This window comes from Oenanthe melanoleuca, chromosome Z (assembly GCF_029582105.1).
Source record: "Oenanthe melanoleuca isolate GR-GAL-2019-014 chromosome Z, OMel1.0, whole genome shotgun sequence".
Classification (NCBI taxonomy): Eukaryota; Metazoa; Chordata; class Aves; order Passeriformes; family Muscicapidae; genus Oenanthe; species Oenanthe melanoleuca.
In genome coordinates this window covers 69,141,212-69,162,498 of record NC_079362.1, presented here as the reverse complement: position 1 = coordinate 69,162,498, position 21,287 = coordinate 69,141,212, and the positions used below count along the sequence as shown (strand labels likewise).

The 21,287-nt window shown below is 42.8% G+C and overlaps 2 protein-coding genes across 2 annotated transcripts in view; one reads left to right on the top strand and one right to left on the bottom strand.

Moving 5' to 3' along the window:
• The window catches only part of KIAA1328 (KIAA1328 ortholog), a 170,957-nt gene extending 168,456 nt beyond the window's left edge, over positions 1–2,501 (bottom strand). Inside the window, exon 1 of the mRNA XM_056514001.1 lies at positions 2,415–2,501. Coding sequence (XP_056369976.1) covers positions 2,415–2,466 — 52 coding nt within the window. The 5' untranslated portion in view covers positions 2,467–2,501. The remainder of the gene's footprint in view (positions 1–2,414) is intronic.
• Positions 2,502–2,660: 159 nt separating this feature from the next.
• Positions 2,661–21,287, top strand: part of TPGS2 (tubulin polyglutamylase complex subunit 2) — a 23,454-nt gene continuing 4,827 nt past the window's right edge. The window contains exons 1-6 of the mRNA XM_056514051.1: positions 2,661–2,808; positions 7,152–7,231; positions 15,118–15,205; positions 16,373–16,504; positions 18,735–18,848; positions 20,485–20,645. Of these exons, the coding sequence (XP_056370026.1) occupies positions 2,736–2,808; positions 7,152–7,231; positions 15,118–15,205; positions 16,373–16,504; positions 18,735–18,848; positions 20,485–20,645 (648 nt within the window). The 5' untranslated portion in view covers positions 2,661–2,735. The remainder of the gene's footprint in view (positions 2,809–7,151; positions 7,232–15,117; positions 15,206–16,372; positions 16,505–18,734; positions 18,849–20,484; positions 20,646–21,287) is intronic.

Sequence of the window (21,287 nt, the reverse complement as noted above, 5' to 3'; positions counted from 1 at the left end):
TGTGTCAGCACAACCACAACAGCAAGCTGCAGGGTACTGAGAAGTGTATGTTAAGCTCACACTGCTTCAGGAAACAAAAAACTTCAGCACGGGCAGTTCCTGCTCAACTGACATACGGTTAATCTGCGTGTCAACAGAGGGCTATAGGAAATAAATCAGTCTGCCTAAACAACACCCTGCTTTTCGAGTGTGCCTCTGGTATTGCCAGATGTTGTGGATAAATTCCTAGTAGCAGGATGCAAGGACTAGTCAAAGCTGTCCCTATTACTCCCCCCAGGACAACTCTCCTGGTGAAGCTTTGCAGTCCAGTACAACAACTCAAAGTTAGAGCAGGCTATCTCAATCAGCTGGATTGAAAATCACAATGACTCAGAGACTGATTCATAAGAATGTCCTTGACTCTGAGTAACAGACAGGGGACAGCACCACCATTAACCTTTTAACATTAATCTGCTGGCACATGCCTCCCAAGACTGCCAGTAAGGCAGGTATAGTATTATAAACTTTGTACCACCATGGCTAAAGCTCAGTGCAACAGCAGAGAGAGGCACTGGAGAAACTCATCACCTAGGTACAGCTCACCTATACAACCTGCCTTACTGTGCTAAGTCGATTTAACAATGATGGAGAGAATTTCAGTTTTCCAAATGTATTAAACCAATCTACCAAATTCCCCACTCGCTCCTCTTTCTTTGAAAGCATACACTCCCATTACTTTTAAATTGTGCCATGTGCTTTTCTAAGAATTTAAACTTTCCAAGATCAGAGGCAACACTGCCTATTCACCAAAACATGTAGAATGAAAATGGTTGTCAGGAGGAATTTCATTTGCTGGAATATCATGATGCATGAGACCACTGGTGGGCTCAAGAAACCATATTTAGTTATGAGAAACAACCTATTAACTGATAAAAACAGACTGCCAATGTAATTGCATCAACACTTCCATAACTGAGCAGAGTAGTGATAGTGTGGCAGTAAATCCGGTATGTGCCACAAACCTTCATCCTATTCACAGCACAGAAGTTGTAAACAATCCTTTTTACTTAATACAGATGGGAAATCATAACGATGTGCTCCCTAAACCGGCCATGGGATAGTCGGCCCATTTCACTTGCACACTGTCCCAGTGGGTGTACAGTCAAACATAAATAAAAGAACAATAAAAGAGCACACACACAGACTCTTCTTTCCAATCACTTCCATTTAATGCTGAAATCCCACTCTCAGTCTAACTATTGAATAACTCGACCACAGAGAACACCTCTCAAAACTCTCATAACTGAACTAAATTGTCAGCTTCCAAATTCCCACCAGGCCAGACTGAATGACTTCAAGTTGCTGAGTCTCCAGCTCAGCCACACAAGCCCAAACACCACCAGCAGCTTTTGGTTCTCTGAGCCACACAAGCACATCTCTCCCTAGCCAGGCTTGTACAGGCTGAGCTCCCAACACCACAGCCACACCAGCTACGTGTCCAGCCCCATGTTGTCTCCCACAACAGGAGCCTGTAAATTTTCTGCAGATGAAACCACCCCAGCCTCACACCGACGCCTCACAGAGCCCTCAACATGCCATATGGGCTCACGCAAAACGTTGTGCTTGTAGTCAAGCTTAGGTGCCAGACACAAGAGACAGCTTCTAGCCTCAGTTTTAAAGAATCACAGAATCAATGAGCTTAGAAAAGACCTCGGAGATTATCGAGTCCAACCTATGAGTGGACACCACCGTGTCAGCCACTGAGTGCCAGGTCCAGTCTATCCTTAAACGCCTCCAGGGACTCCACCAGCTCCCGGGGCAGTGCATTCCCACACCCAGTCCATGCCCAGTCACCCTTTGTGTGAACAAATGCTTTCTAATGTCCAACCTAAACCTCTCCTGGAGCAGCTTAAGACCGTGTCCTCTTGTCCTGTCGCTTGTCACCAGGGAGAAGAGCCCGACCTCCACCCGGCCATAGCCAACCTCCTGCCAGGCAGTTGTAGAGCACCACAGAGTCACTCCTCAGCCTCCTTTTCTCCAGGCTGAACAATCTCATTCTCTCTGTTGATTCCCTTACAAGTTCCCATAAGCTAAATGCAACTTCCCCACTTCCTATATATTTACTCGCCCCGGGATTTCACACCTGGGTCACACTGAAGAGGTCTTACGACCCTCCCTTCTCTCCCAGGTCACTTTTCCCTTGAAATCTCATGTACCCCCTACAAACAGGCACATACCAAATCCCTCTCCCCAGGCCAAGCCCTCCCCACACTCGCCAGCGGAGCTCCCACACAGCTCCTGCCACGGCCACAGAATCCCACCCGACCCAAAGCGCCGCATCGGTTCCACGCCAAAGCCCCCAACAGGCCGCCCCGCACGCCCCTGGCGGCCCCTCCCGCCGCTGTCCCTTCACACCGAGTCCCAGGCAAGGATACAGCCCCGGCTCCAGCGAGTACCTCCACCCACACCGGCGGCCGCCGCCGCCATCTTGAAACAGGCGCCACTCCCCGCATATCCCCACCGCCCCCCCCAACCGGCTCTCGCTGCCCATTGGCTGTCTGCGCCACAGGCATGCGGAGAATTACGGGGCATGCCGGGAATCGTGGTCCTCTGAGAGCCGGCTGCCGCCATGGGCCGACCGGAGTACCACCCGGAAGAACTATTATTCCCAGCGTGCCCTGCGGTTACGGGGCACTAGGAAGGACAAAAGGCATTGTTCTCTGTCGGGCTGGGCGGACAGGAGGGTCCCGTGGAGGATGGAGGAAAAACTCCCCAGCGGTATCAAGCCCTACCTGGACAAGCTCACCCTGGGCGTCACAAGGATATTGGGTGAGTGGCGTTGAGCTGTAGCCCCATGGGGCGGGGTCAGGCCGGGGGTGGGGGGAGCCCCTCGGTTGTCACAGCCCCTCCTGTGAATCGTGGAGCTGAGCAGACTGTGCATACACACAGAAACATCCTTGTTTCTGGAGGCAGCGGCAAGGATCCCAAATCTCTCGACTTTACGAGTTTCATAAACATCAGAGAAGGAGACGGTGGTGTTTTATGGAAAATCATGGAATCATCGAATGTCAAAAGGTAGAAAGAGACCGCAAGATCACCCAGTCACCCCACGGGCAGGGACAGCTTCACTGCCTGAGGTTGCTCAAGGCCTTATCCAGCCTGGCCTTGAGCACTGCCAGGGATGGACATCTCTGTCTGATTGCTTCTCTGGGCAACCAACCACCCTCAAAGTAAAATTTTTCTTCCTATTACCCAACCAAATTTCCCCTCTTTCAATCCATTACTCCTTGTCCTGTCATTACAGTTCATAACGAAGAATCCCTCTCCAGCTTTCCTGTAGGCCCTCTCCAGTTATTGCAATGTTCCTATGAGGTCTCCTCACTACCTTCCTGTGTAAATCGTGCCTAAGTTTGATCTTCTGTGGCAGTGTGGTGAGGGGGGGAGTTCAGCATGGTGCTGTGTTCTGGTAGAAGGCCGATTTGTGAGTCTGCTCAGGATCAGATCCCCATAAATAGTTGCCCTGCAGCTCATTCCTGCACTGTGAGACTTGCTCCAGAAAATGCCCTGCTTGCCATTTCCAGGTTTTGCTCAGATCTTGAGCCTTCTTGCATCCCCTCAGCTCCCTCTGAAGTTCAGCAGGACTGAAAGGCATCCAAATGAAAGATTCTCAGACATATGACCAGAATCACAAGGATTTGTGCAAGTATTTGTGTCTGCAAAGAGTTTCCGCATTAGACCTTTCATACCTCAGCAGCGCAGGACTGTCTTATTTGTAAGGCTGGAAATCTATACATCTATCCCAAACCATGTGTACAACAAGATTACAAGTTTCAGTCTTGGAATTTCTTCTGTGGATTTTAGAGTCAAAAGTGAACTCTGTAATTATCTCACCCCAGCGCTGCATTGTAGGACAGTGAGTTTCACCCAGTAACCTCAGTGTATCTATAGGTGCACATGGGTTTGGATAGCTGCTCAGACAGATGAGATTAAAAGATCAGGGTTAAATTCTTTCTTTGAGCTTCAGTGAGGACAGTATTTCACCCTCAATCTCTGATCAGTGTTGTCATACCAACTTATTATTTGACTTCTTGAGAGGGGAGTGGGTGAATTTTTTTTTTTCTGTTTGTTTGTTTCATTTGTTGTGGCTTCTTTGAAGTAGGTTTTTTTAAAAAATTACTAGCCCTGCCCACATTTTCGCCACCCTCAGGTGTGTGAGAGCTGTGAGATGTGAACTGTGTCCAAATGTCCTGTTGCCATATAAACTGTTTTGAGTTGGCATGTTGTCTACACCAGCACAACATGGCAAATGCAGGTATGGCTCTGAAAGTCCTGGAACATCCCTTTCATGTGGAAGGTGTTTCCTGGTTTTTATTTTCATGTTTTCCCCTCTGTGTCTCTGACAGTTTTTATTGTCCATCACAGTGATGTTTTACTCCACTTCTTTCTCTGTCTCTCCACTTCTTCTGGGATTTTTTTCCAGTGAAGTAGTCCGAGCCATTTAAATTCTGCCACCAAATTAATTAGAATTGCTTAGCTAATTGGGAAACATTACCGGTCTGCTCAGTGCTTATTTCTTTCGAATACCAAAGGACATCTCATTCAGAACACCTTGCTCAGTATTTAGGAGTACTAGAACTTATCTTACTTTAAATCTTTTGGAAAGTCTCAGGAAGTCACTTGATACTTTCTGTCTAATGTAAAGTACAATCAGGCATTGTTTTGTTGGTTTGGATTTTGCTTTTTTTTAACTTTAGTCTCTGTGGAAGTCCCTACAAGACGGGATATTTCTCACAAGCATTGTGGAGGCTACCCCTTGAGGGGAAAAAAGGGAGAGATCTTTCCCATTGCCAGTATGATTCATTTTACTGAAGTTCTGTGAGTCATAGAAAATTCCAGAAAGATTTATTATTCATAATTAAGTCAGAATGGAAGGTGTTAAGTCTTCTGGACTGCCCAGGACAGAACCATACTACACTGTTAGCACTCTCTATTAGGTAAGAACGTAACTATTCAAACATTTTAAAATTGTGCTGAGAGTTTAGCCAATTTGTAGGCAGTATTAGAAGTACTGTAAAGACTGAAAATCCTACCATTTCCTGCTTCAGCTTTGTGTCACACCATTACATTGACTGTTTCTGATTAATACTGCCAAGTGTTTTTGGAAGCTTCCAGATGAAATGTCCTGAAAATAGGGCAGAGTTTACTATGATCTTGATTCATATTAATTTATCGGGTGGAGTCTGAAGAAGTTAAGTTTTTATCATTTAGCTAGCTGCCATTAAAGTGGCTTCTTCATTTCTTCCATCTGGAAAGAAAAGCAGCTCATGGCAAAGTTAACCCTAAATGTTCAATTGAGCTCCTGTCCATACCTATGCACATCTGTTAAACAAGCTCTTCAGTTTACCCAGAGTATATTTTTAATGTAATATTTGGGTTCTTAAGGTAGCATTTCTCTTTCTTTTAATCTTGGATTTGGTTCAGACCTTTTTAGAAGTTGCCTTCTCTCGTTCCTAGACATCTTCTTTGACTGATACGATATTTAATCTTCTGCCATCCCAGCCAAGATGTACATGATGACTTGAACATCTCTGCTGTTTTCTTTGATCACAGAAATAACAATTACTGTGTTATTATAATCTCAACTTGTCATAAAGTTTGCATAGCTTAGATGGAAAAGAACAGTCAGGTAATTGATTCCACTCTCTTGTTCAGATAGCTTATATTTGAGCAAGAGACAGATTGCCCTGCCTTGGACCTACCAGAAGTGGAACTTGGTGAAACATCAGAATCTTCTGAATGTTGAGGGTGTCCCTTGGCCAGACAAATTTACTATGTGACCAACAATAATTTTTCTTTTATGTCTTTAACTTGGAGGGTTTTTTTTTCTGATGCTGTATTTTATCTTTTCAATTCTCTAACAATGTACTAATCAATATTTCCAACTGAAGTGTAGGCTTCCTGAAACTGTGAGCCACTCGTCCACCAACAGAACAGACAAGGACAATGCTACTGATAGAATTAAAAGCCTGGCATTGAAGATAAATAACAAACCAAAGCTCTCTAGTGCCTGCATTTCCTGTCTGGTGCACTGTGTATGTTTTACCAGAAAGCAATTGTAATGTGTGTGACTGCTTTAGGGGCCAGTACTTTCACAGCAGAGCCAGTCTTGAAAGCCCTGCATAGTTTTCACTTCTATTCCATAGGCCTGTCTGCTGGGCTTGCAGTTTCCACAAAAAGTTAGTAGTCTTTCTGGACTTGATCCAAAGAGAATTATCTCAGTGGGAATTATTTCAGTTGGATGTGGATGAAGTAAAACATTATAAAATAGTAAGTGTAAGGGAGTCTGTTGTGCCATCACACAACTGAAAGCACCATTTGGATTAGTATCTTACATTTATATAGCATTCCTTCCCATAAAATATTCAGAAGATTTTTATAGATTGATGCAAGTTCAAGGCTCGTAACAAATTTTGATGTGTCCAGCTAAGGTTCCAGAGAACTGATGTTTGCTCATGCAGATCCCTTCAGCAGGATCAGGTTCTGTGTCTGTTCAAACCCACTGAATCCAGAGCTGAAGTGTGCCTGTCCTTGTGGAATAGGGTTGTTAGCTGTTCACAGCAGCACTGCACTACATCTTGTCCCCAGCTGAGGATATCCTACCCAATAGAAACCACAAGGAATGCTTACAAATAAAGAATCATCTCCCTGTAACACTTTGCCTCAAAACCTGTCGCTGACTTTTTTTCCAATTTTCCATGAAACCTCTGCAAAAGATCACACCTTGAAGACAAATGATGTGTGCTTGAATCATAGGATTGTAGAATGGTTTGAGTTGAAGGGGAAATAAAGATCATCTTGTTCCAATCCCTCCTACCTTGGGCAAGAATGCCACCCACTGTATCAGTGTATATGTAGATATATCCTGATATGTGCATATATATGTACAAAAAAATCAGATGGTAACATTTTGTGCAGCACTAGACATCCTCATGCCAAGACAGGCAGAGTACAGTTACAGACAAAAGAAAGTGACTGCTCAGTCGCTAGCACAATGCTTGCAATCATTAATGCATTTTCTCTGGCTGTCACTCAAATTAATTTACAAAATTGTCTGTCTCACAGTGTTGGCATCACCCATGCCAGCTGCAAACATGCTCCTATTTTCCTTTCAGAGACTTCCCCAGGAGTTGCTGAAGTGAATTTTGTGGAAAAGGAGCCAGCTGAACGCCACACAATCGTCTCTTGGGAGCAAGTGAGTGTTTTCCTGATAAAACTGCTGTGAGGTCAGTTTGAATGTGCAGCAGCCCATGGAGAATGTCAAATGCAATGGCAACCTTGTGTTTATGAGACAGCTTGTTACCAAGTTTGTTGTAAAGTGCAGCCTAAACAGGTGTTGGGTTTTTCTTAATCAGGTATCACTCTTCTAGGCTGCGACATGCACCTGATATGTTAGAGAAATATCATCAGTGTGGGTACATTCAGCCTGACAGCTCTAAAAACAAACCACATAACTGTAGTAGGCAGCTACAGTGGTGACTCAGTGGGGAGCAAACAGTTTTCTGACTCAGGTCTGAAAACATTTTCCAACTCCCTTTCAAAAAATGAAGCAGTGCTTTATTATCCATGGCCATTAAAGGTGAAGTTCTCCAAACTGGCAAATAACACTGAGCTACCCAGTTTATCTGTTTCTCTTTTTAGTGTCAGCCATTCACTTCAATTTCTCATATCCATTTTTTCACCTGCTCTTTGTCTACCCAACTCAATCTTTTGGCCAGGGCACGTCCTATTGCCTATTCTAGAAGTTTATGAAAGACATGTGCTACCTTCACCCTGCATTATCTGACCTTACTGCATCAGTCTGTGTGATCAAAGTGTTCCTGAAAACTGTTGTGTGACTCTCATGGGCAGAGATGGCACTTTCATTCACCTTTTCGAATATACGTATCTTCATTAATCCCATGGCCATGGTGGGATAACTGCTTGGTAGGTATTGATTGTGTAGGGATGGGACAGTAGAAGCTCTCTGGCCTTTGGAAAGGGACATGGCAGAGGATGGACTTGAGTGAATCATCTTCCCTCTGCTCTAACCCTGGCTGTGGCCTCAAGCAACTGCTTCCAGAGACTGCTCTAGTTACCACTGCATAAAATACCTTCCCCTTTGACGCCTTGCCATTTACTCTTTTTCCTAAACAGTGAGGAAAAGTCTTACACTAGTTTTGGTAATGCCCTATTCCAATTAGTGACATTTACCAAGAATATATGTGTATGTATGTGGTGTAAACCTGTGTGTTACTTACTGAAACCTGTCCAGAAGTCAGCAATTGTGGTCAGGGAGAAATGTCCTGTTTTTCAGGTTTGTGTAAACTGACTCCTGGTTTCCTGTAGCTGTTGTTCAGGTGTTGGGTTAACTGAGCTGGAAAGTTTGAGGCACCATGACTGTAAGCCAGCTCAGGTCTGGGGACAGAGTGATATTTGCTCATTCTTCTCTTGAATTGAGAGGATTACATCTCCTGGACACAGTGCTCATTCTTCTCATTTTCAGGTGCTGCTCCTGCTCTAAACTAAAATGGATTTATTTCAAAACTGAGCTATTCTTGTAAAGCCAAACAAGTGCTGTAGCTAAAGCATTTCAATCAAGAAAAACATAAACAAAATTTCAGTTCCCACCCTCCCCCACAACCAGCAATGGACTAAGTCAATTGTGGAAGTAAATATTGATAATTAAATGAGTACAGTTGAGTTAGGCTTCTAATAGTGAAGGACGTGGCTGTCTGTTTCTTTGGGTTTGGTGCCAGTTGCATTGACAAATTAAGGCTCCCTTCTCAAATTGAAGGGTAACTGGATTTTTTTCCTTTTTTTTTCCTTGAGCTCTGGGGATAAAGTACAAATCTCATCCAGTCTACAGAGTTGCAGGACAAAACGTGCAATGCACTCAACAATTCACAAAGCCGTTCCAGGATTAACCTGTACCTCATTTTTCCTGAAATTTACCTTTCTTGAATTTGAATACGTTTGTTCTTATCGGATTTTTGGCCACTAGGTGGCAATACTTATGCACGTAATCATTTCTCCATGGCTGAGATTTTTAACAAGATTTTGTCAGAGTATATTTTAAACTTTCCTCCACATCTTTGGTTATGAAACTATTTGCAGGACATTTTCTGTGGTGTAGGAAAAACTGGTGAAACTTTTCCAAAAATTACATTATTTTTCCCCCAACAAGTTCTCTCTCTCTTGAAACTTAGCAACTAAAAGCTTTATTCTTTAGATTATTGTTTAATGGAATCAATTTTTCCAGTCTTATTTCCGTTTTGCAAGGAAAGATTTTTTTTACTGAGAAAAAAATCCAAGTGTCCAGAAGCTCTTTAAAGAAAATCAGCCTTCTAAAAATTATCAATTAACATATTATTTTATTCATGCTAGATATATGACTTTTTATTATATCAATCAGCCATGTTTTCTAAATTATGTTGTGCCATGTTTGTGCTACTATGTAACTGGATACTGCAGAGTTTTAAATTCTTACCTTGTTGAAATTAAAAAAAAAAATTTAAATCTTAAGCTTGTTGAATGTCTCTTTGCTGCCATGAAGCTTTGCAGGGGAAGCTGAGCTTCGTGATAGGAGTTAGTGCAGTAATTAAGTAGGAGAGCAGAAGAGGTTTTCCCCAAGGCAGAAAGAGCTGCTAAGTGTGACAGTTCAGAAAATCAAGCTTGAAATCACTCCTTAAGAATTTATTGGAAATTGGCACACTCACAAAAATTATTTAAGGTATATAAGTGCCAAGTGTATTTATATGGGTAAAGCATCACTTCTCCAAAAATTGTAAGTAGTTTAATATATTTTGATAAAACCAGATAATTTTTCAGTGTTCTCTCATATTTAAATTTACTAAGATGTTACCTTTTCTCCAAACAAGAGAGACAAGCTGTAGAAGAGGGAATAGAAACAGTTACGTTCACCAGAAAACCAGTGCTAATAATTGTGTATCATCCTATGAACCCTTTCCTACGCCTAAAATTTGGCTGGCAATGACTCTACTCCCCTCTACATGCAGTTTTTAGAAACAGATGTTACACTAAAATACTGCTAGGAGGCACTCTGATGCAATGTCTGAATCACATTTTCTTTTTGCCTCAAATAGAGGAAAAATGAGTCACTCACATAATCGTTTTGGTTTTCAAAAAATAGAAAATTGCATTTTGTTAGAGGGGCACAGAGGTACCTGAGACCATTTTCTCTTGTCCTTCTCACTTGTTTCTTGGGAGAAAAGCCTGACCCACACCTGGCTTTCAGGGACTTTTAGTACCTTTCAGGTGGTAGAGAGTGAGGAGGTCTCCCTTAATCTCCTCTTCTCCAGTCTGAACACCCCCAGCTACCTCAGCCACTCCTCCCAAACCTGTATTCCAGATGCTTCCCCACCCCCATGTCCTTCTCTGGACATGGTCCAGCACCTCAGCATCCTTCTTGCTGTGAGGAAACAAAGCTGAACACAAGATTCCAGGTGTGGCCTCACCAGTGCCCCCAGCACAGGGGGATGGGCACTGCCCTGGTCCTGCTGGCCACACCATTGCTGACACAAGCCTGGTGCCATTGGCCTTCTTGGCCACCTGGGCACACTCCAGCGCATGTTCAGCCACTGAAAACCAGCACCTCCAGGTCCTTTCCCTCTCAGCAGCTTTCCAGCCACTCTGTCCCAGCCTGAAGCTGCAGGAGGTTGTTGTGACTCAAGGGCAGGACCTGGCACTTGGCCCTGTTGAACCTCACACCATTGGCCTCAGCCCATGGATCCAGCCTGTGCAGATCCCTCTGCAGAGCCTTCCTGCCCTCCAGCAGATCAGCACTCCCACCCAGCTCGGTGTTGTCCTCAAAATGACTAAAGGAGCTCTTGATTCCCTCATTCAGATCATCAATACAAATAACAGGGCTGGCCCCAGTACAGAGCCCTGGGGAACACCACTGTGACCAGCCCCAGCTGGATGTAATTCCATTCACCAGCACTCTCTGGGCCAGGCCATCACACAGTTTTTAACTCAGAGAACAGAGCGTCCAAGCCACAAGCAGCTGGTGTCTCCAAGAGAATTCTATCAAAATGGTGTCAAAGACTTTTCTAAAGTCCAGGAAGTAACATCCCTGGACTTTCCCTCATCCACTAAAAGGGTCACTGTGTTACAGAAGGAGACTGGGTTGGGTGGTTGTGCCTTTCACAAACCCATGCTGGCAGGGCCTGATGCCCTGGATCTCCTGTGTGTACCGTGTGATGTGCACTCGAGAATATCTCCATGAGCTTCCCCAGCAAGATCAGGCTGACAAGCCTGTAGTTTCCTGGTTCCTCATTCAAACCATTAAATACAATCCAGGAGCCTCCTGAGTTGTTCCCTCTCTACTGCGCAGTGTTTCCAGCACTCCTTGCTTCTGCTGCATCTCTTTTTGTTTCCAAATATGCACACAGGGTACGCATCTTCAGTGTTCCTTCTTGGCATCCTTCTTTCCTCCCTTAACATTAGCCAAGCCTGCCACCCCTAATCCCTGTGAGCACAGGATCTTCCCACCCTGAGCTTGCCTTGTGGCTGTGACTGTGGGGAGGAGTGGGGAAGGGGATCCAGCAGGGCCAGCACATGAGGAAAGCTATGTTTCTTCAACCTGCACAATGGGGAACAGGCTGGATGACTTTTGGAAGATATATAGTGTTTCTTATATAGCATCACCTCTCTTGTTAAGCTTCAAAACATATTGAAAAACTGTCTGCACAACAATATCCTCAAGAGAATTTTTAAATCCTGTTCTCTGCAGCAGGGGATCAAGTGTACTCCAGCCCCAGAAAATCCTGCTGATCTCCTGGGAGCCCCCCAGGTTAGATTTATTAAAGGTGCAACAAGAACATGTCAATATGTTACATAAATTAACATTAGCATTCACTGGCAGCTAGGACAAGTCAGCCATGAAGCTGCAGGACGTTAGCAAGAAAGAACAGTGGCTGCTGATGTGATCTGATACTTGGAAGCCCTGAGAAGTGACATGAATGCCTTCTTTCTCTCCTCAGAATTTGGATAAAATTCATTGATGCTTTTAGAGAAATCTCTCAAGAGCTATATGCTTTGATTGTTTTGTCTTTCTTTAGCAGAAACAGTGTTTCAAGTGAATTGCGTTATCAGGGCTCTTAGCTTTGGATCCAGTTCTAATCAGGTCCTGGCAGCAGAAATCAGATTCTAGTGTTTTTCTCTATACTCAATGGACTGTGCATTCTTAGGAGACTATTTGGAGATATTACAGAGAGCAAACAAAAGGAATAGACCCCACACACCATATTAAGCACTTGAGACATTTTGTTCTATGAGCTGATGAGTGTAACCAGATAACTGGAATGAAAACAGCTGCTTGCCAGGGCTGTGGTTAAGCCAATTCTGACATTATTTAGGAACAGTGTATTTTATGGGGCTGGAGAACACTCTGAGAACTACCAGTAGAGCAAAAGGAATACAGAGTTTGATAAGCCATTTTTAATATATAGTGGCTTGTTTCTCTGACTGCTGTCAGAAGATGCTGTTCAGATGTCATATGGTCATGTGACTAAGCACAATATGACAGATCAATCAATCCTTTCCTTCAGGTGAGAGAAATGGGTGTTAATGAAGCTTTCTATTTACAGGTCTTTTCCTATAGACCCCAGACGTGCTCTGGTACTGCATTTTTACCCATATATTTTGCACTACCATTTGGAAACTCATGCAGAGGGACATGGTTTAGAGAATCTTGAAATAAATTCAGAGAGCAGCCATCTGGAGAAACATGAACATCCTGATCTTTTTTAGAAGGAGGATTCAGAGCAGAAAACCTATTCAGATGTGATTTTTCTCTTGCTTTGGTCAATTATATTTGCCAAATTGGTCTGTGCCTGAGTTGTAACAAGATTTATCTGGATACTACAATGGAAGTTAGATTTTGTAATCTCAGTTCTCCTGCTCAGAGAAGAACACCCACTGAAGCCAGGAGACCCATTCATGTACATGTTTTTACTGCTGCTATGAATTAGTTCGAATTGGTGATTTGAAATGTATGCAAAGTGTTATGTAAACTTTTGTACCCTCCTGAAGCTTTGTAGCAGGTCTGTCATTCTTTCTTCATAGTTTTAGCCATAGTCACTGTGCTTACAGGTACAGCTTGAAACTGGAAGTGATGAAAGCACAGCATGAAATTATAAATATTTAAGACTGAGGAGAACCACAGAAGAAGGTGTGTTTGTTAAAGGCATTTGAAGAACTTCAGATATGTCCATGTGGTTTACTAATCGCCTTAAACTTATCACCAGGTCCTCAGCCATCAGCAGACTCATGTCGTAGGATGGTACATTCTTCTCAAAACAGCCTCTGCAGTGTCAGGTTATCTGCTTTAAGACCTGTGGACCCTGGAGATTTTCTCTATCTGGATTAGGAAAGTTCTGAGCTAGTGAGCAGGCTGCCTGATGAGGCAAGTGACCTGCCCTATTGCAAGCTGCAAAGCTATTAGTGTCTGGAACTCATCAGAAGCAGTCAGTCACCATTATTGGATGTGCTTTAAAAGTAAATTAACAAGCACAAGGTTGTGGGCAGATTAGAGGGTCCTACATAGTGTATACTCCCCAGTTTAGGGGACAAAAACTGTAACAACCCAAAGAAAGTGTCTGTGAATAAGGCTTTAACAGGCAGAAAGGCTGTTCTGGTCCTAGGGGAGGAGGGACATGTGGACAAAATGAGGTCAGCACCTTCCCTTGCTCAGCCAGCAGCTGATGACTAGAGGCAGTATTGCAGCTGGATGGACAGCTGGCAGGTTGCTCTTGCTAAATAGATATATTTCTCTTCTCTTAAGATGTTAAAAATTCATGCCCCAAGTGAAGCAGAGGTACTTGAATTGCACGTGCATCTTCCTTTTCCTTAGCTACTGATTACTAGAATATTCTGTCTTTATTTGGTGAAACTTTTCCACTAGGAGAGTGGTGCAGCCCTTGAACAAGTCAACATGCACAGATTGTGGAACCTTCATCATGGGACACTCCTCTGAGTTTTGAGGTCTGATTCTTTTGGAGTCCTGAGTGTGACTATTTTAAACTTTAACTCACTGGAGTCAATCTGGTTTTTTTGTCCAAAACAGTTACAAACAGACAAACAGGTAACTCCTTTAGTCATGCTTGTTGCTTGTGTTATTAAAGCTGTCAGGCTTCCAGCCTGTTTGATTTTGTGTAGCTGAACACAACTGTTCAGCAAGAGCAGAGGATCACTGGTCTGCAGCCAGGATGTCCCCAGCAACAGGGTCTACAAATGCCTATAGCTCTTTGGGCTTCATTTTGTTCTGGGGATTAAGCCTTTATCCTCCCTTCCTTGTATTTGCAGGCTAGCTGAATAGTCTAAGTTAAGAAAGACTCCTTCCACAACCAAGACAGGTATAGGATAAGTGTTCTTGTTTCTAGAAACTCGAGCTCACTGGGGTTGCTTCTTTAACTGTGGCTCAGAAGGAAGCAGGCTTAGGAGCCCCAGCCATGCAATGAAGTTTGGAGGGATGAAGCCAGACCAGCAGGTTTGTGAGTCTGGCTTTGCATGTGTTTGCACACATACTTTTTGTTAAGTGAAACATCAAATCTACTTGAGTATGTGCAGCTTGAGTACGCTTGAGTATGTGCAGTCTATGCTTCTTTCACCTACTTGGAGCTGAAATCCCTCGGAAGAAGAGAGTCATTGTGCTAATATTGTACATGCTTTAGTGGAACAGGTAAGTTTAGTCTGATTTCATTTAAAGCAAAACCCTGCTCTTTTAAGCCATATGAAAAAGCTGATTGTTCTGATTTATGTGAGTTTGGAGTGGCTGCTAATCTCGAAAGGTAATACAATGTCTCAGTTTGGGAACAATGCTGTAATAATTTTGTGATGACTAACTGCTCATTGTGAAATTTACCCAAGCTGCCTTTGTTAAGACTAGCAGAGTCCCAAGAAATATGCAGTTTTCTCTCAAGGCTTTAGAATGAGATATTTGAACTGATTTGAGTCACCTTGGGGTTAAGCAAAAAACATGGTGACAAATATTTCTATACCAGTTTTCAGTTGTTCTTACCATTTGAGGCATGTTCTGCCTCTGTAATTTTCCCATTACACCTTAATTGTAATTTGCAGAAAAACTCCTGTGTATTACCTGAGGATTTAAAGAACTTCTATCTGATGACTGATGGCTTCCAGATGACCTGGAGTGTGAAAACTGATGGTGAGTCCCTGTGTTCGCCTCCACTGACAAGCTCAATTCATTGCTTCCAGTCCTTCCTTCACAGAACCTCCTTCATTTCAAACTTACTCTCTGCACAATCAGTAGATATCTCTCAGGGCAAAATCTACTGCTAGCATGTTCTGGCCTCCCACAGAAGAGGTACATACACCGAACACTGTGAAGAAACGAATTATTCAGGACATGAATACTGTTCTGTAATACACTGGCCATCTGTTGACACTCAGATTTTGGTATGTCATTTAAACCTCATACCTTAACTCTCTCTGTAGTTCATGGAGAGAGAAACAGCTGTAGCTCATTATGCCATCATAAAAGAGTAGGAAGAGTCACCCTTTGATAATGCTTCTTTCTCGTTAAAATGTGTATGTACATGTTGGAGCCTGATTCTGCTTTCTACCAGCTAAAGTGCAAGCTTCATTTTCCATCCTTATTCAGCAAAAACCGGGTAGTTTGTTCACTCTGAGGAGTTTTGTTTTCAGGGCTCACAAGTGTACAGGGATCACAGCTGCTGGTACAACTGTCTTGTTTGAGCAAATATCCAGCAGTGCCTTCTTACACCCATCACACTGGTGCGTGTCTGAGCAGTGCCTTGTTGCCTTGATGTCTGGTAACAGTCTGAGTCCTCAGATTCAGGGACAAGGAAGAAGTCCTGTAGGATTCTTTCAGGAGCACCCACATGTTGATGCACTGATAAAATCCTCTGTGGAAGTGGGAACCAAGAGGATGTGCCCTGAACAGGTGGAAGCAGACAAGCTGCCCAGTAAGCTGTGAGTGTGTGGGGTGGTTTCTGATAGGAAGGGCAGCAGCAGAGGAAACAGCTTTGAGGAAGAGGGTGTAGCTGAAATCATGTAGCCAGGATTTTTAATTTTTCACAGGACTGAGCTAACAACTGCAACACAGTCCTTGCCAGCAGTGTAGTTCTCATGCCTTTACAGCTCTGAAAATGTGTTGCATCGCATGTAAGTGGCAGTCTGTGTTTGAGTAAGCCTCATTTTTGCTTCTGTAGAGTCTTACTTAAGTTAAATATCCAAGTCTGCTGGGTATAAACATATATCTTCACCTCACAGAGGTTGATGTCTGGAGGAAAATAAACACCTCCCATTCTTTCCTGTCATTGGATGTGATTAATGATCAGTCTTGTTGCAGATACCCCAATGCCCCTGGGCTCCATGGTGATTAACAGTGTCTCAAAGCTGTGTCGGCTTGGGGGTTCCTCTATGTACACTCTGCCTAGTGCTCCAACTCTCGCTGACCTGGAAGATGACACAGATGAGGAAGGTAAGGCACTGTTAACAGGCTAGAAAACAGCCTGCTCTGTCTTATCCTTTTTGTTCTATTAATGTTAGGATATAGCATATATGTGGACCAAAACACTTTCCACCAGACCAGGTTGCTCAGACCTCCATTCAGCATAGCCTTAAACACTTCCAGGATTTGGGCATCCACAATATCTCCAGGCAGCCTGTGCCAGTACCTCATCATACTCACATTAAAGAATTTTCTCTTAATACCTAATGTAAATCTGCCTTCTGTCAATGTGAAGCCACTCCCCCATGTCCTGTCACTACATATCCTTGTAAAAAGTCCCTCTATCTTTCATGTAGGTTCCCTTCCAAGTACTGCAAGGCCACAATTAGGTCACGCTGAAGCCTTCTCTTTCCCAGGCTGGACAAACCCAATTCTCTTAGCACCTCAGCTATCCTCCACGTCAGAGGAATTGAAACAAGATGTTCTGTAATGTCCCTTCCATTCTACAGTACAGCAACACAAAAGGTCACTCGAGATAGATGGGGATTACTTGGTTTAGCAAACTGGTCTAGAGAAGGGTGTCCCTGTCCATGCCAGGGCAGTTGGAACTAGATGATCTTCAAGGTCCATTTCCAACCCAAACCATTCTGTGATTCTGTGACTCTCTGTCTCCTGAGCTGGATCTCTTATGTATTTTATTAGTTCCCTACAGCCTTGGCAGGTAGATCTGTATGCTGTGAATGTCATAGGGATTAGTGTTATTTGCATTCTCTTTTAACAGCCTGTTCTGCATTTTCCCTGATTAAACTTTCACCTGAGCCTTGCTCCAGTGATTCAGCTTCCAAAGTTTTTGTGTGTGTATGGTGTTACATGAACAAAAGATAACAGGTTTTGTTTTGATAGTGAAAAGACAGCTGGAATTGGAAAAGTAACTGGTATGTACATATAACTATAAGGTCACCCTGGATGTTCCAGGATGCCTAAAAATGCTGAATGCTGCTATTTGGAGAGAATAAAAAAGAAAAAGAAAAAGAAAAAGAAAAAGAAAAAGAAAAAGAAAAAGAAAAAGAAAAAGAAAAAGAAAAAGAAAAAGAAAAAGAAAAAGAAAAAGAAAAAGAAAAAGAAAAAGAAAAAGAAAGCCCACTCATTTTTCAGTGTAGCTAGAAAAATCAAGAGGATAAGAACACAGCCAGGTGTCACACCAACTTCTTAAAAGAACACTATTTGATTTCAGTCTTGTCTCTGCATCTCTAGAAGCCCTTCTAGCTTCTAAATGTGGCTGAAAGTATTTTTGGGCATTCCATTTCTGATATTCTAGCCATTGTAATGAAATGCACCAAATTCTGCTTCTATTTAGTGGCTTAAACCTTCATTGATGCATTTATAAGGTACACTGAGAAAATAATAATATCCCCACAGAAGTTGACTTTCATGGAAAATTCTTCTGAAGAGTACAGGTTTTATGTCCCACTTCTTCCCCATCAGGTTTAGGTTTTGAAATTGCATTCTGCAGGAACTTGCTGCTACACAGTCCCAAAATCATGTTGTAGAAATGCTCAGTGATGGTTGAGGGTCACAAGTCTGTAAGAGTCAGATCTGATTGTTGAGAAGGATGCTGATGTCACACTGAAATGTATGGAGAAATATGTATGTCTTCAATTTCATGAAAGTTTTGTCCTTTTCTGTCCTTTTCTGTCCTTTTTTGTCCTTTTTTGAGAAAAAGAATTAATTGTTCTCCCCGCCCTCCTTAGGAAAAAATAAATCAAGACAAAAAAGGAGTCATATATACAACAGAAATAGTGGGCTTCAATTGTAGCAGAGAAGATTCAGGATCCATGAGGAAAACTTCTAAGTGATAAGTGATGGATTTGGGTTGAGTGCCTAGAGGCTGTGCCTTCTCTAACACTGGAGAACTTTAGGAAAAGATTAGGCAGACCTCAGGGGTGACATCTGTAAACCTTGTCTTGCTTAATGCCAGGGAGGAGCTAGAAGTCAGCTCATCTATTTTCAGCCATCTGATTTCGAGTCTGTGGTTTGTTTTCCTAACAGAGATTAAATTTTTTCTTACTTTTTTTTTTTTTTTTAATTTGTTTTATTTTAAACATAGGGAACTTAATAATTTCCAAGAAGTACAAATGTAATAGTTTGATTAAGTTCTTTGTCAGCTGATTCATTAATGCATAAAACAGATTGACTCTTTGCAACTGAGTCACAATCAGTTTTCCAAACATATTTCATAATTTTTTTTCCTTGGTTTCAGGTAATGGAGACAAACCAGAGAAGCCACATTTTGATTCTCGTAGTCTTATCTTTGAATTAGACCCATGCAATGGGAATGGGAAAGTTTGTCTTGTTTATAAGCATGCTGAACCAGGTAAGACTGAGAAAAGAAAAGTTATCTATCTCTTGTTGTGGATGGTAGCTGGAGGCCACATGTGGAGAGTTATCTTGCATTTCTGATCTTCTTTGCAATTTGTAGGTGAAACTTTTACTGGGATGCCCAACTCCACTGATGTCAGGAGCTAAATCTTAACTAGATCTAACATTTTCTCTCCTTTCAGTGTTGGAGTCTGAGTTATGATTTCTATCTGCAAAGAAACAAGGGAGTGTTTGCATGTCACCTGCAGAAAATTGTGTTGAAATAATACAGAGCTTCACTAATCCAATTACTTGCATGTATTGGAGCAAAGCCATTACATTTTGGTAAGAAAGGGTGTAACTCTGCTTAGAAACAAAGTGTAGATGGTAAGAAAAGCTCAGACAGAATTAGATTGGGTCTTCCACCTTATGCATGGATGCTGAGCCTCCAGGTGCTAACTAGGCCAGAATGTGTCAGAAAGTTATTGGGAGAGCAAGAAATGGCAGCTGAGCTGTATGTTCTGACAAATACAGAGATAACAGTTACCAATGAGAGTAGTGAAACTCCCAAGGCACTTGTAAAATAGTTGTCATCTGATGCAGTGCACAGGTCACTAGATGTACGTGTGTTTACTGTGTATGGTTGTGCAATATACAGGTTAAGAAAAATCTTGGGTTATTATCTTGTGCCTTTCATTGGGTGGGACTACAATTGCCATGGCAGGAAGTTCTTGACCTTTTTCTTCCCAGAATTAGTGATTTCAGCACATGCAGTGGATAATCTGGGCAAGGGAAGGGAGCACTGGTTACAGGTGTCGATGTCAACACGGGCAGTCTGTTTAAATGACCGTGTTCAGCATCTCAATCTCCCAGGGATATAACTTACTTTTATGCTACAAAGAATGTCATCACCGGAGAAATATTTGATCACTGTGGAAGCATTTTGCAAAATGTGTTTTTGTTGGCAGCACACACTCCCTTGTCTTCCAGACTCTGGACTCTATTCAGTAATCCAGATGACTGACAATTGAGTTAGTTGCTTTTTACTTTGTGGGGTGGATAAATGTTTGCCATAATTGTACTTTGAACATATACTACAAAGTTGCTGATGTCCAAGAATATTCCATGTAGCATGTCAGTCCCAGGTTGTGAAGGAACAGCAGTATACTCATTGTCCATCACACAGTTAGTCAAATACCCCATGCAGTGGGTGAACACTGGCTGATGGGTAGGACACAAAGCGTTATGGTAAACAGGGCTAAATAGCCAATAGTCATCACATCAGGCTGACAGCTGGTCACTGGTGGTGTTCTGCAGGGCTCCATCTTGGGCCCAGTGCTCTTCAATGTCTACATGAACAGCTTGGACACAGGACTGGAAGGGATACTAAGTTTGTCCATTATACTAAATTGGGAGGAGCTGATGTCTCCCTCGAAGGCTCTGCAAAGAGACCTCAACAAATCAGAGAGATGTGCAACCAATACGAAGTTTAACGAAGTCAAGTTCTGGATTCTGCACCTGGGCTGGAACAAGCCTGGATGTACATAAAACAGCCCTTTTGATTAGTGTGTTGTGTCTCCCACCTGACAATGGCCAGGGGTTAATCTTAATACTGCAGAGCAGCAGTGTAACTTGTGCTTATTTTATTCTAGTGGTCTCCCCAGACACAGAGATCTGGTTCCTGGACAGAGCTCTGTATTGGCATTTCCTCACCAAAACCTTCACAGCCTACTACCGCCTGCTCATCACCCACCTGGGTCTCCCACAGTGGCAGTATGCCTTCACCAGCTATGGGGTCAGCCCCCAGGCCAAGGTAGGACAGCAGCATCCAGCCTGTCAGTATTCTGCATAAGTATAGACTGGAAAAACCTCTTCCCCCTTTTCGCAAACTGTTTGTCAGCTCAAGGGGGGCCTCCCTGGTGAGCCACAGAAGGGACAAGTTTTTTCCCTGTAACATGTTAACAGTCATTTGTTTCACAGTAATTGGAATTCACTAATATTGTGCTATCTCTGCTTTTCTCTCAGCAGTTAGACTTTGATAAAAATTATACCCAAGAAAGGGCAATTTAAAGTCCTACAGGTAGTTACAGATGACCTCTACTAAAGCCTTGTGAGCATTCCAGTCACTTACTATTATTATTATTAATAATAATTAGTATTAGTATTAGTATTAGTATTAGTATTAGTATTAGTATTAGTATTAGTATTAGTATTAGTATTAGTATTAGTATTAGTATTCTGCCATGCCAAAATCCTTCTATTAGAGGCTTCTGCAGTTCTTGTGTGTTCGCCTGGGCCTTCAGCCCTATCCTTGCCTCCATCCTGTGGGGGGTCAGGGAATGGAGCTGATGGTCCTACTGAACACAGCTCTTAAGCCAGCATAGTGTCAGTGCACCTTGGCAATTCCTGTTGAGAATGAGTGTTCTGCTCCTCACCCAGACATGACAGCTGTCTT